This window comes from Pleurodeles waltl, chromosome 2_1, assembly GCF_031143425.1.
Source record: "Pleurodeles waltl isolate 20211129_DDA chromosome 2_1, aPleWal1.hap1.20221129, whole genome shotgun sequence".
In the NCBI taxonomy this organism is placed as follows: domain Eukaryota; kingdom Metazoa; phylum Chordata; class Amphibia; order Caudata; family Salamandridae; genus Pleurodeles; species Pleurodeles waltl.
Genome location: NC_090438.1, coordinates 341,998,433 through 342,011,096, shown reverse-complemented (window position 1 = coordinate 342,011,096; position 12,664 = coordinate 341,998,433). Strand labels below are relative to the sequence as shown.

Below are 12,664 nucleotides of genomic sequence, written 5' to 3'. Positions count from 1 at the left end.
GAAGTCTGTCGACGCCATGTCGGTGCTTCGTAAAAACAAACGATGTTGCCATCTTTTACTCACAATTTTCTACTGAAGAAGGTCTACGAAATAGAAAAGAAGCAGAACCCGTAAACAAATGTCTCTATATTTCGATTTCTATTTCCTATTGTTAGCGACTTCTGCCATTTATTTATGAAATGTTGAAATAGCAGAAAATTAAAAGTCCCAAGTGTTTAGTATCACTAAGTACTGATAGTAAGAAAATTAACAAAACTTTAAAATATGTTTCCAAAAATAGGTCTAAATTGTGGTTTTGTGACCTCACAACAGCATTTTACGCCACTGGGAAATGGCCACCTTTTTTGCTGTTAGTTGATCGCGAGCACCTCTCTAGCCTGTAGCACGGAGGGGGAGGAGGAGGAGGAGGAGTGTCTGTGGTTGTTTTGAGGCTGTACGCAGGGGCAGCCATTGCTGAAGTTGCGTCACATGCAAGACAGAAAGCATAGGCTTGCAGTATTCAGACCAAGATCCCGTGCGGCGACATCGTCGCTTCTTTCTCAAACATGGTGAAGATTGCCTTCAGCTCCCCTTTTTCTGGAGCCAAGGAGCCCAAGAAGGATGCCGAGGCCTTGGTACCCGAGCAGGTAATGGAGGCAGCTAAAGGCGGGGTTAGAGATGGGCCACAGTTCCGTACCTGTTGGAGTCAGTAAGTCCCTCGGCCGCAAAAAACTATGGTCCACCCACAACTTCTTAATTTTGATCAATTGGGCGGAAAAATGTGTATCCATGCCACCAGGGATTCGGTTATTGAGGATGGTATTGAGGGGATACGGTACTATTTTCAGTTAAGGGCCAACGAACGCATTCCGCTGTAAAGACTTGGATTTGAGTAGGGCCATGGGTTCGTGCAGCAGTGGTGCCTTTGAAATTATTTTTTATTGACTAGGATCCAACACTTTTAGCTATGCTCTCTGAAGCAGTGGATTTCCTTAGTAGGTAATACCATTGTAAACGAGCCAAGGGGAAATCCGGAACTGAAAAGCTATTCTTCTATTTAACGGCAATCGGACCTTAGCTTAGATGAGCACTTCCATATATATATATATATTTTTTTACGACATCAAATGTTTTTCATGATCGTTTTTTGTTTACAGTTCGCATGTCGAACTTTTTTTGAAATCTCGCTCTGCAGGGAAGAGTTAGTGTCTTATTAAAGCAATCTAAGCTGGGTCCCTCGGGACCTCTGTGATTGTACGCATTGGAAAGGTGAATGCTTATGTCTCCCCTACACAGCGTCTCCAAAAGCAAGCAGTGGAGCTATGTGTCCCATTAATCCACGGGCGTTCTCAATCCACCTCCCACGGTGTGAACATTGACCTAGAGAATTGATTTTTGAGGTTTTGCATAGCACCGATCAAGTCGACGTCAGAGTGCTTCACACTGGAGTGAGACTGTGATGAGACTGACGACAGAACATACGTAAATACAAAAGTTAATAAAAAGCAAGGTATGGATACTTGTTTTCAATGAGAATGATTTGAAACACAACAGTAGCAAAGATTAGGCACATGTTCAATATAAATATTATACAAATATTGTAATGTTATAGTGTTGTAGGATATCGGACTAGTTCAATCAATCAGAAATTTGTAAAGTGCAGTACTCGCCGTGAGGGTCTCAAGGCACTGAGGGGGAGGGGGGGGAGGGAGGGGTGCTGCTACTGCTCAAACAGCCAGGTCTTGAGGAGTTTCCTGAAGGTAAGGAGGTCTTTGGTCTGGCACTGGTGGGTGGGTAGAGTGTTCCACTTTTTGGCAGCGAGGTGCGAGAATGATCTACTGCCAGTTGTAGTTCTGCAGACGCGTGCGATGGCTGCGAGGGCGGTGAAGCAGAGATGCCGGGTTGGGGTGTAGAAGGAGAGTCGGCTGAGGTATTCTGGTCCGGTGCTGTGCTTTTGTGAGCGTGGGTGAGGAGTTTGAGGGTGATTCTCTTGTTGACTGGGAGCCAGTGCAGGTTTTTCAGGTGGTCTGTGATGTGGCAGTGGTGGGGGATGTCCAGGATGAGGCGTGCAAATGTGTTTTGGATGCGTTGCAGCCTCTTCTGGAGTTTGGCTGTGGTTCCTGCGTAGAGGGCATTGCCGTAGTCCAGCTCGCTGCTTACGAGGCATTGGGTGTCCAAAAGAATCGAGAACACACTTTGAAAAGATTGAAAGTATATTCGTATATCAAATTATGTTCAGGCAATAAAGCTTAGAATCCATGTTTTCGATTTCAGTGCATTTATTGGTTCCATACACAATGAGTTTGTCAGAAAATGCGAAGCGAGACAGCTGACCGTTTCGCCCCCTTGTGGTGTGTTCACCTGGGGCTTTTTCAAGGCATTTGCGTTGTTCATCAAGAAAAATTAATTTCTTGGTGTAGATAGTCTTATATTCGATAGACTAATCCTCAAAACGATCCTGAGATCGTAATTGCGGTATCCCGAGCGGGCGCCATGTTGGATCCTGGATATACGTTATATACGGACATATGTTGGATATACTTCAAGAAAGTGTATTATTATTTGGGGTAGGCTTGTTTCCATTTCTAAGGATATTGCCACCACGTGCTACATGCCATACAAATAAAATAAATGTGTCCAGTCCTAAGTAATGTGACGGGAAGCAATCGGACTTTATTCAATGTATTGCAACCAAGGGTACCCAGTGGGTAAGGGAAATGGTGAAGCAATGCGATTTTTTTTTTTTTTTTTTTTTTTTTTTTTTTTTTTTTAAAGCGGATCAGTGTGTGATAGATTCCTTTGTGTAAGGGTGGTAATCCTCACCCACCAATGTTGTGGTATGCATTATCATAGCTCTCTTTCTCACTACCCCTACCACATCTAAGTAAGTGAAAACTTCCTGACGGTCGGCTAAACATCTTTAGTCATGTCTTTAGTTGTGTCCTCACATGGTATAATGTGAAAAATTGCCTAATGAGGTCTCCTTATAAAGAGAAATCCATTTGAGTCCTGGTAGAAGTCCACAAGCACCTTTATAGTGGGCCATGTTAGGGGCTGAAACATCTTGACCACCCACAAGGTTTGAATTATTCAACCCTTTAAAAAGAAAAAATTGTACCACACAGGGTCTCCTCGAGGTATTTTTAACTGTGCTTTTTTGATTAGTGTCTTAACCACTACCTTAAAAGAAGGGCCTACCCTCAATCGTCTTTTTTTTTTTTTTTTTTAGTTTTTTTTTTTTAGTTTTAACAACCCCACTGCTTACAATTACTTTACTTACTAGGTAACCTATGGAAGAATTTTACGATCTTAGAAAAAAACAGGAGCGGTTGGGGGTTTGTTAAGCTGTTAACATGCAAAGGAATAACCCTTATTTGGAGTACAGTTATTGAGTCTTTATGAGCAATGGCTGTAGAATTAGAGGACATTGAATTTGATTCATTAAAGATGCCAGGAGACATTTGCCCTGTCCTTAACTTAAGTATGACAGCAAGGGGATTCCCATTAAATTGTGGGGGGTGGGGTGGTTAGTACTAGTGGTCAGAGCAGACCCGGTATATAACAGAGGTGTTTTACTATGCATTGCACTAGACGCTATATGCGCAGCAGGTGCATGTAAGGATTGATCCTTCATCCAAGCAGGATTCTTTTGTTTATATTGAGGTGCCCTTGACTTGCATTGCATACATAACATTTATTCAGAGGGAACTTCCACACATATTGCAAAATCAATGGTTAGGTCTCCTCTCATTACCAGGGCAGAGTAGGCTTACATTGGCTATATACACCCACCATCCAGAATGGGAACAGCTTCAAATAGTAAGGGCTAAGGAAAAGCCTACTGAAGTTGTGAACATATACAGACAGTTGAGGTAGTACCTATTGCTGCACTGAGGTATTAAAGTAGTAGTTTGTTCAAGCACCCACAGAAGCAATATTAATTAGTCCACCAACAGTAAATGCTATAATGGGCCATTGGCCAGCTAAACAAAATTAAATACAGTTTGTTAGTAAAGAAAAACGTATTGATTAGAATTGGTGTTTCCTCATTCTACTCCACAGGATGATCAACACATTTTGAATGTGAGTTTATCAATAGGATTGGTACCAAATGTATACAGTGTTGTTTATGGGGATGTGTATTTGTTACCCTATATTTGACTGCACGCCATTCCTTTAATTGCTTTATTGCAGAGCTTACAGAAAACAGATGAAGGAAGAACAATTAGATCTCCCTGCAGTAGATTTAAGAATGAAGCATAAAAGTATCATTGATACTGTATCTGATCTAGCTCTTTGCAATATTAAGTGATGCAGCATATCAGCAAGGAACAGGAACCTACCGTCACTTGGGCTCACCACAGAATCCTTTTCAAAAGAAAAGAGTAGCAGCGACAAGGAAGTATGATGCCTTATAGAAAGAGTTCTACTGAAGAACAGGCATGAGTATTGGCAATACTAGATGTTGTGGCAGAAGTAAATACAGCCCACAAAAAACTAAAGACCCACTCATTGTGGAGAATAATGACCATATATAAATAGTAATACTGGACTAGATCTAGTTTAAAGTACAGAATCCGATTTAAGTTTATATTGAACAAATAATCTCAGTGATTTTTTTTCTGGACTCAGTTGACAGAGTCCTATGACCTGTGTGGGAAAAATCTCCATTCACAAGTATTATGCTATAATTGATGCGCCACTAGGGTACGAAGTTATAATGGGAGCATTCTCTTTGCTGGTGCCCCTATCACTTAATGACCAATATGCTGAAAAACTGGGTATTGCAGCTAGCTCCAACATTATATAAAAAACAAGCGGGCTGGAATGACTCCAAATGTGATTCCTGTAAGGGACAAACTACAGATTCAAAAATTAAAGCTTGGGCTAAAACATATCTCAAACAGATTTGTAAATGAATTGTGGTGTCAGGTAATCGTCACCCCTTGCATATCGGTAATGAACACCCAGCTTAAACGATTTTAAAGCCTGTTAAGTATTAGTGAACTGTATTCAACTGCTTAATTTGAATTGGTATTGTAAAACATATGCAACACAGAATGCACTTATCATTGGAATAGTGATGCAGATAACTCACAAGAAATTAAAGAGCACATTAGATGTAACAAATGGGTTTCTTATCCAAGGTTTAACGCTGGAATCATATTATTTAACTTTCTTCTCCCAACTTGGATTCATATGATAAACATGTGGGTATAAGAATAACCATCTGGGGGCTAATTTCTGCAACCACTCACTCTTTAGGGCATTGTTTGGTGAACTGGCCAATTTTTGCAGTGAACAGGTCGCTGCTTGTGTCCATGTTGAAATGAAAGAGGCTTTGTTTAGTAGGACTGTACTATCCAACCCATGTTAAGAAAGCAGTTCTGGATTTTCCCAAATCATTTGTTTTCTAAAGAAGGCTTTCATCATCTCCAAATATTTAGTTATTTTCCTTTTGTGATGAAGATCTTATGTGTATTGACATAATGAGGCTGATTTAACAAAGAGACAATATATAACATAACTTTTTTTGTTGTTGTTGTTAAAGGATCCTGAAATTGTGGCTCATCGAACTGACAATTCAACTGGAAGGTGTTTACTCACACTACTTGGGCTTGCTTTCATACTTGCTGGGCTGATAGTTGGTGGTGCCTGCATCTACAAATATTTCATGCCTAAGGTAATATATTTTCATTTTTGTTAATTTTAGTAAGTTATGTATAATTTCATGTAGGTATCCATTTCACGTTAGTGATTTAATATTAAAACGGTGTGTCTATCCATAGCCTAGAATATTATACCCATTATTTACTTTTTACCAGATCATTTCTCAAATTGTGCTCTTCTTAAATGTAGGTGCATACATTTGTATTGTTTCTGTGAAAGTGACAACTTTATGCAGTGAGGTAGAGATAAACTGTCAAAATCTAAATTTTCAATACAAAGCAAAAAATAATTCCAAATGCGTTCCTTTTGCATTTGTAGAGCTAAACATAACACAATGCTCATTGTAGTTGCTCTTTTTTGGTCAGACCATTTGGTCATTGGTGGCCAAAGGCAGAAACATGTTTCACAGAATATTAAATGAATGAATGTCCAGAAACAGGGGACAAAGAAAAAAAAAGGAAATCTGTGCTCGTAGTGCATCCAAATAGGACCTCCAGTAGTCGTCTTCATTCCCCGATCTCACCAGATAAGTATTGCCAGATATCATTCAGTTCACAAGACGTTATGTTGGTTTTCCATGTATAGTTAAAACAGTGGCAGCATGAGGCAACATTCATGCCTTTTGGCTAGTTTTGTGCTATAGAAATACTATATACATACAAATCTACTATATACATACGTGCATTAGAAATGTAAGGCTAGGTGTGCGCTAGGGAAATACCATACATGCACATTTCTTTTATATATATTATTTGTATGTGTGTGTGTATATATGAGAAAACTATTCACTTAATGCAGTACATTGCAGCACTGCAGTACAGTGAGGAACATATGTACATCATATATGGTCCTGTACTCCTGCCAGTAAAATAGATGCTCTGTACTCAAAAGCTTTATTTCTAAATGTTTTCATAAGGAAAACAGCCTTGAAAAGGGACTTCTATTTAAAGCAGCAAACACTGCATAGCTAAGTGCTACCTTTTATCCGAGATGAGCTGATCTTGTTTTTCCTGGGCACAATACCTGTCTTTAGCTCCTTGAACACTGGGATGTGTGGTTAGCTGTTGAATCAGGGTAACATTTATTTTCACATTTCTGTTTGTCATGTAAGGCTTGTGTTCTAAAGAAAGTATACATTGATAACTTCCCTGAGGCGTGCATTAACTTCCTTCCACTAAGCCATAAATCACGAGGCTAATAATTGGCAAGCTTTTTCTACCAAAACTCTGAGATCTTTTGAGAACGCCCAAAAGGGAGCTTCTGTCACTTAAATCAGTAGTGCTTTCCGCATTGAAAAAATACATTAACGGATACATACATAGGAAGAAATGTGACACATGAGTGAAAGTTCACCTCATGACCCAATTTTCCTTTCCAAAAACCCTGCATTCCTTATGAGGGGTATAAAAAAAAAAAACCAAGCATTTTCAATGCAACGGGTCTTGCATTTGCTCGAGTTAAAGCTATTAGCGTTGTAAACTCCTAACCAGACTTTTCTTGCCACACAAATTAAATGGGAAAAAAAAAAAACACAGCGCAATTGCGCTATTAAAATGCAGCGTGATCGAGCTGCATAAAAAATATACAGATAAAGTAGTCCGGAAATCATGCTGAAAACATCAAGCCTCGTATTTTTTCAGTAGTTTACCGGTGCTGTGTAGGTGGGCTAAACACCGGAAAAGGCATGACGTATGCATGCCTTTCACAAATGAAAGCAAGCGGATTTTAAAAGGCAAGCCCACGAACCAATGAAAGTGACTGACGTGTCATGGGCGTGGTTGGAAGCCCAAAGATGACAGCATGGGACAGAGCGCTTTGAGCTCGCCCGTAAAAAAAAGCTATGAGCACCCACAAGGCTGTTAAACTGCTTTTAAAAGTGTACTTGTAGAGTTACTCATCTATTGCTCCTCCGTTGTTGGGGACTACTCCGTTATTATCATGAACATTTTTTCAGCCAAAAACTTTAGTGACCAAATTACTCATAAGGTTCCCATCAGCTTTCGTGATATCAGCAGCTACATATTTGCTCTTTGCTGTTTTAAAGCTTCATCGATTACTTCCTTGTCTGATAGAACCTTTTTCGGCTGCTGTTCCATTAGCAGTGATCGTATTGTTAATGATACAAAAGTTAATGCATGTCAGTTTGTCTGGTAAGGGCAAAATTGAAAGAATGCAGGGTCTAAGCTAGCCAAGATGCTGTCCCTGGAAGTGCTTCAGAGCTCCCATATTCCTCAGGTCTACCCTTGTTCTGATTGCACAACTAAAGACCCAACCCTCCAAAAGTATTTCCCAGCTTGTTCGGATCCCTAGCCAGCAACATACTTGGTGCACAAATTGGGGAACTGAGCAGTGGGATGCCCAACCCCCAAAAATATTAACTTGATTACTCCATGCCTGTTGCACACTGTACGAACTGAGCAATGATATTTCTCAATCTTCAAGAAAAGAAGAGTCTTGTCCAATTCTAAGCCCAGCAGATCTGACTTACTGGTGAGGAGCAGGGCAACATTCCCTATCCCTGGGTGCTGTGGGAAGACTGGACGTGAGCACGTTTCACTGAAGCAAAGGAAATAAGCAAGTGACACTGGTGAAGGGTAAATGAGCAAGCGCTGCTGGAGGCAGAGTTTGTAATGGTGCTACAGGAATAAGTAAACGTGCAGGTGCCTTAGTCGAAGAGAATACAAAAAGGGGCAGGATGTTGCTCCCTGGCAAGGTATGGTTTTGAAAATTCACCTGCAATAGCTGTCGAAAGGAAACGTGACATTGCTTCTTATGATTAGCTGTGACAATTTGCCTCCTAGCTTCCCGTTCGTGTGCTGGCTCTTATGCCCAGCATTCTCTGTGGTGAGAGGGGGAAGACTGCAACAAATCTCTTGCTCAGCCATCTCAGCTTCTTGGATTAAGGTGCCCTCTACATGCAATCTTTTAATGGTGTTGAGTTCAGGTGTATAACCAGATTTCTGTGTAGTTTATTAATTTGTTTTAATTTGTATTATTTAAAACAACTGGAACGCTCACAGTGGTAGTGCTATTGAAGATTGACTTCGATCCATTGCAGTTTGTGCCTGGAAAATAAATCTAATTCGGGATGAATGAGATTTAATAGATTTTGTTTCTGAATGGCTTGTGTTCTGTATTAGGCGCAACAACACTAATGTGAGGCCATCAAATGTTCAAATACATTTGGTCAGGGCTACCCCTTCTTCAGTATTGTCCAAATGGATATCCATTGAAGCCCCTCCTACCTCTACCCTTTAGATTCCCCCCTCCCCCTTTCAGTCTTAAGCAGAGTAAGTTTATTACTTGGTGGTTCTAGTTAGTTATCCTGGCTTGCCATCACCTTCAGTATGCAGGGTCAAAAAGTGCACTCACCAGGATTCGCCAAACCAATGCAGACTGCTCTTGATCTAGGCCCCCAGCGGGTATTAGTCTGAATTTGTATGGTTCGGTAAAACTAAATCTTAGGTCAGTACTCCTCTTAAGTAACAAGATGGGCCAAGCCTCAGAAAAGTTGAGCTTTAGCTGAGTTACTCAGCCAAGCTCCCACCACTAGGGGATCAGGCATGCTCAGCTGCTGGAAAGTCCAGCGAGCGCTCACATGGACCTGATGGCCATGCACTGGGAGTTACATTTTCCTTCCCTTTTAGTGCTTGAACCTAGTTGATGCTTGGCGGTTCCTTGCTTGGATCTCTTGGGTGGATCAGAACGCTATTCCTCAATCAACAGATCCAGTCCCAACTTGCTTTATGACCGGGGATCACCGAAGAATGCCAATCCAACTTGATTGTATAGGCACCCTTTACTCCTCGCTAGATCCTGTCCAAAGCTAAAAGGCAGCCACAATTACCAATATTTCTTCACATGTTTATATTAACGCCCACCCCCTGTTGAAGCACAGTAATCCTCTCCTCCAGGAGTTTGGGGCAGTGCTGTTTTCCAAATCTTTTAAATACCACTTTTTACTGATTTGGGCAAACGTTTTGAGACCTGCTTCTAGTACAGTCTCTGATTTAGTTGTGTTATGTTACTTCCTTTTAAATATTTCACATTTGATTGATTTCCTTCATCATCTGCTCCATCCCCAATGGGGTGGAATTCTGAGGAGGAAGAGGCCATGGTATCGGGCGGAAACAGGGGCTATCTCTGAACTGCAGTGTTCAGTGCAGTTGAAGGCCACAAATTGCCTGTCTGGAATTCCATAAGGGTTATTCTGATAAAACTTGAGCTAACAGTGTTAATCCACAACTCCAATTAAGAGAGTGGGCCGAGGGAAGGTGATGAACACTAGTGGTGAATTTGGGGACTCTGTCTGCACCAGTGTCAACCAGTGGTGCATATGGACACTGATTGTTTTTTTTTCATATACTGTTTGTCAGAGAATGCTTCCACTATCTTAGTGTTTCCAACTACCCTTTCCCAATGCACACGCACACTAAATTACAACTGCTGAGGCAGTGTTCCTAGCAAAGGAGGCCAATGTAGGGACTTCTTTCGTAAGCATTGTTCTTATGGTAACTGTTGTGCTTATGTTTTTTTTCGTCTTGGCTTTTCGTTGCTGTGTAAAAATAATACAAAAATATAAAATTCAGGTGTGAATTTGGTGAATACTGATTTATTCAATTCATGTGAGGGGAGCGAAGCTTCAACGAAGAACGACAGAGCTCTTCAAATAAAAAAAAAAAATTGAATATTTCACTTGTAACTGATTTACTGATGAATTGATTTCAGTGTTTTTCTCTTTTAGCAAAGATTATACCATGGAGAAATGCGTTACTATGAGTCTGAAAATGTAGAGCATACTTCAGAGCCATATTACTTGCCCATCGCTGAAGATGCTGATATTCGTGTTGATGATAATGTTGCAATCCTTGATGTCCCAGTTCCCAGTTTCTCAAGCAGTGACCCAGCTGCAATTGTGCACGACTTTGATAAGGTGAGTAAAGCAAAGTTCTGCTTGGCTTCTTGTCTATGAATCAGTCAAGATTGGTTGATTGGACAGCCTTAGAAATAAATTACTTCATGAAAGAGCCTTAAAGACGACCAGTTCCTACTTAACAAAAAGCCTCCTACAGAGAGACATGGAAAAGCAAGTCAGTGATATAAAATGTATTGGGTTGCCGTTCTCCATTGTAGGATCCTCCTTCACATTTCCACTGATGTTTGAGATTCTGTAAATCTTAATAGATCATATTTTTATTGAGTAAACAATTTCATTAAAAAATCATGCTGACATATAGGGCCTCATTACGAGTTTGGCGAATGGGATTACTCCATTGCAAACATGACGGATATCCTGTCCGTCGTAATACATTCTGATGAGGTGCCTGCTTTTTTAGTGTTGATAGACTTGCAGCAACTGACATGATTGATCATGGCACCCTACTTGACACCTCTCTTATTCCTCCACCTACCCAACTCCGCAACACCCACTTGCCAATATGGGAACTGGGAGCTAGATTCTGAAATCATCCTCATGTTAATCATTTACACCCAGCTTTACTTTAGAATATGAAACTTTTCAGATATTACTACTTTTAAAAATCTTAGAAAGTGAGTGAACTCATTCTCTCTCTAAAGCTAAATCTTGTAAAAAGCAATTCTTCCACCTTTATTCTTCAGATCCACAACCTCACGTCCAAAAGCTGCTGATCACTCTCACCAACCTAGGCATCTCGTCCACCTTGTTTCCTATTGCCAAATTCTTGGATGCATCATTGGCCATAAGATCTCTGTAGGACCGCATATCTCCAAACTGATTGAAACGGTTTCATCCCAGCTCCACCTCATCAGAAAACTTAAACCTTCATCCTGACTTCGGCATTATTGTCAGGCCTAGTATCTCAACTAGATGGCAGAAGTGCCATACTATAAAGTGTAACGGAAATGTGTGGTGAAGCTAGATATTTTATGGTGTGAAGTAATATTTTGTGGTATTAGTGGTATGGTATTGGATGTTGTTAGACTTGGCATCCTTGGCATGTTTTCTCCTAACTTTTTGCCTTCATACCTCCTGTTTTTGCTGACCTTAGGGCTCTATGCACTTTACACTGTTAACAATGCTAAAGTCCTTGTGTTTTTTTTTTTCTTAAAAGATGTCCAATTGGCCTGTACCCAATTGGCATATTTAATTTACTTGTAATCCCCTAATAATGTGGCACTATCTGTGCGAAGGATCTGTAAATTGAATGCTACTAGAAGGCCTGCAGCACTGATTGTGCCACCCACTTAATTAGCCGTGTCAAACATGTCTCAGGCCTGACGTTGCAGCCTGATTGTGTGCTGTTTTGAAACTGCATTTTCGACCTGGCAATGTAAACCTTTTGCCAGACCCAGCCTTCTTTTTAATACATATACATCACCCCCGATGGGACAGCCCAGAGGGTGGGGTGCAATGTATTTAAAAGGTAGTACATGCTCTTTAAGTTTTACATGTCCTGGTAATGAAAAACTATTACATTTGCATTCACTGCTGCAAGGCCTACCTCTCTCATAGGATAACATTGGAGTTACCTTATTACATTTTGTCAATGTAATTTCAAAAGGGAAACAGTTGACCAATTCATGTTTGGTGTCTCTGAAATTGGAATATAAAATTCTAACTTACGATGAAGGCAAATTTTAAATTACAATAGTGAAATTAGAGAAAATTGGCATTTTCTTGCCTTTGCCACTTGGTGCTTGCAGCCTGTCTTTGGGTCACATGACTGAGCGTAGCTAACAGTTAAGCTTTCTGTTTTTTCTCCTAGCCACACACAATGGGCAGGTTAGGTATTCTTGAGTGGGGTGTCGGTGTCAGGATGAGAGGGAAGAACTGGACCCAGCCCAACTTACACTTGAATAGGCTGTGTCCTGTCTCCACAAAGGGCTACATTGTCTTAAACCAGGGCCAGGAAGGCAGCGCACCTGTACACTTCAAAGGCAAGCCTCTTGAAGCTTCTCCCCATTTCAAAGGTACAACTGTGTATAAATTCTGGACCTCAAACACCACCACTACAGTACACATGTGGACCTGTGG

At 40.7% G+C, this 12,664-nt stretch overlaps 1 protein-coding gene across 1 annotated transcript in view; it reads left to right on the top strand.

Moving 5' to 3' along the window:
• The first annotated feature begins 409 nt into the window (after window positions 1–409).
• The window catches only part of ITM2A (integral membrane protein 2A), an 80,880-nt gene continuing 68,625 nt past the window's right edge, over window positions 410–12,664 (top strand). The window contains exons 1-3 of the mRNA XM_069212573.1: window positions 410–626; window positions 5,531–5,662; window positions 10,394–10,582. Coding sequence (XP_069068674.1) covers window positions 546–626; window positions 5,531–5,662; window positions 10,394–10,582 — 402 coding nt within the window. The 5' untranslated portion in view covers window positions 410–545. The remainder of the gene's footprint in view (window positions 627–5,530; window positions 5,663–10,393; window positions 10,583–12,664) is intronic.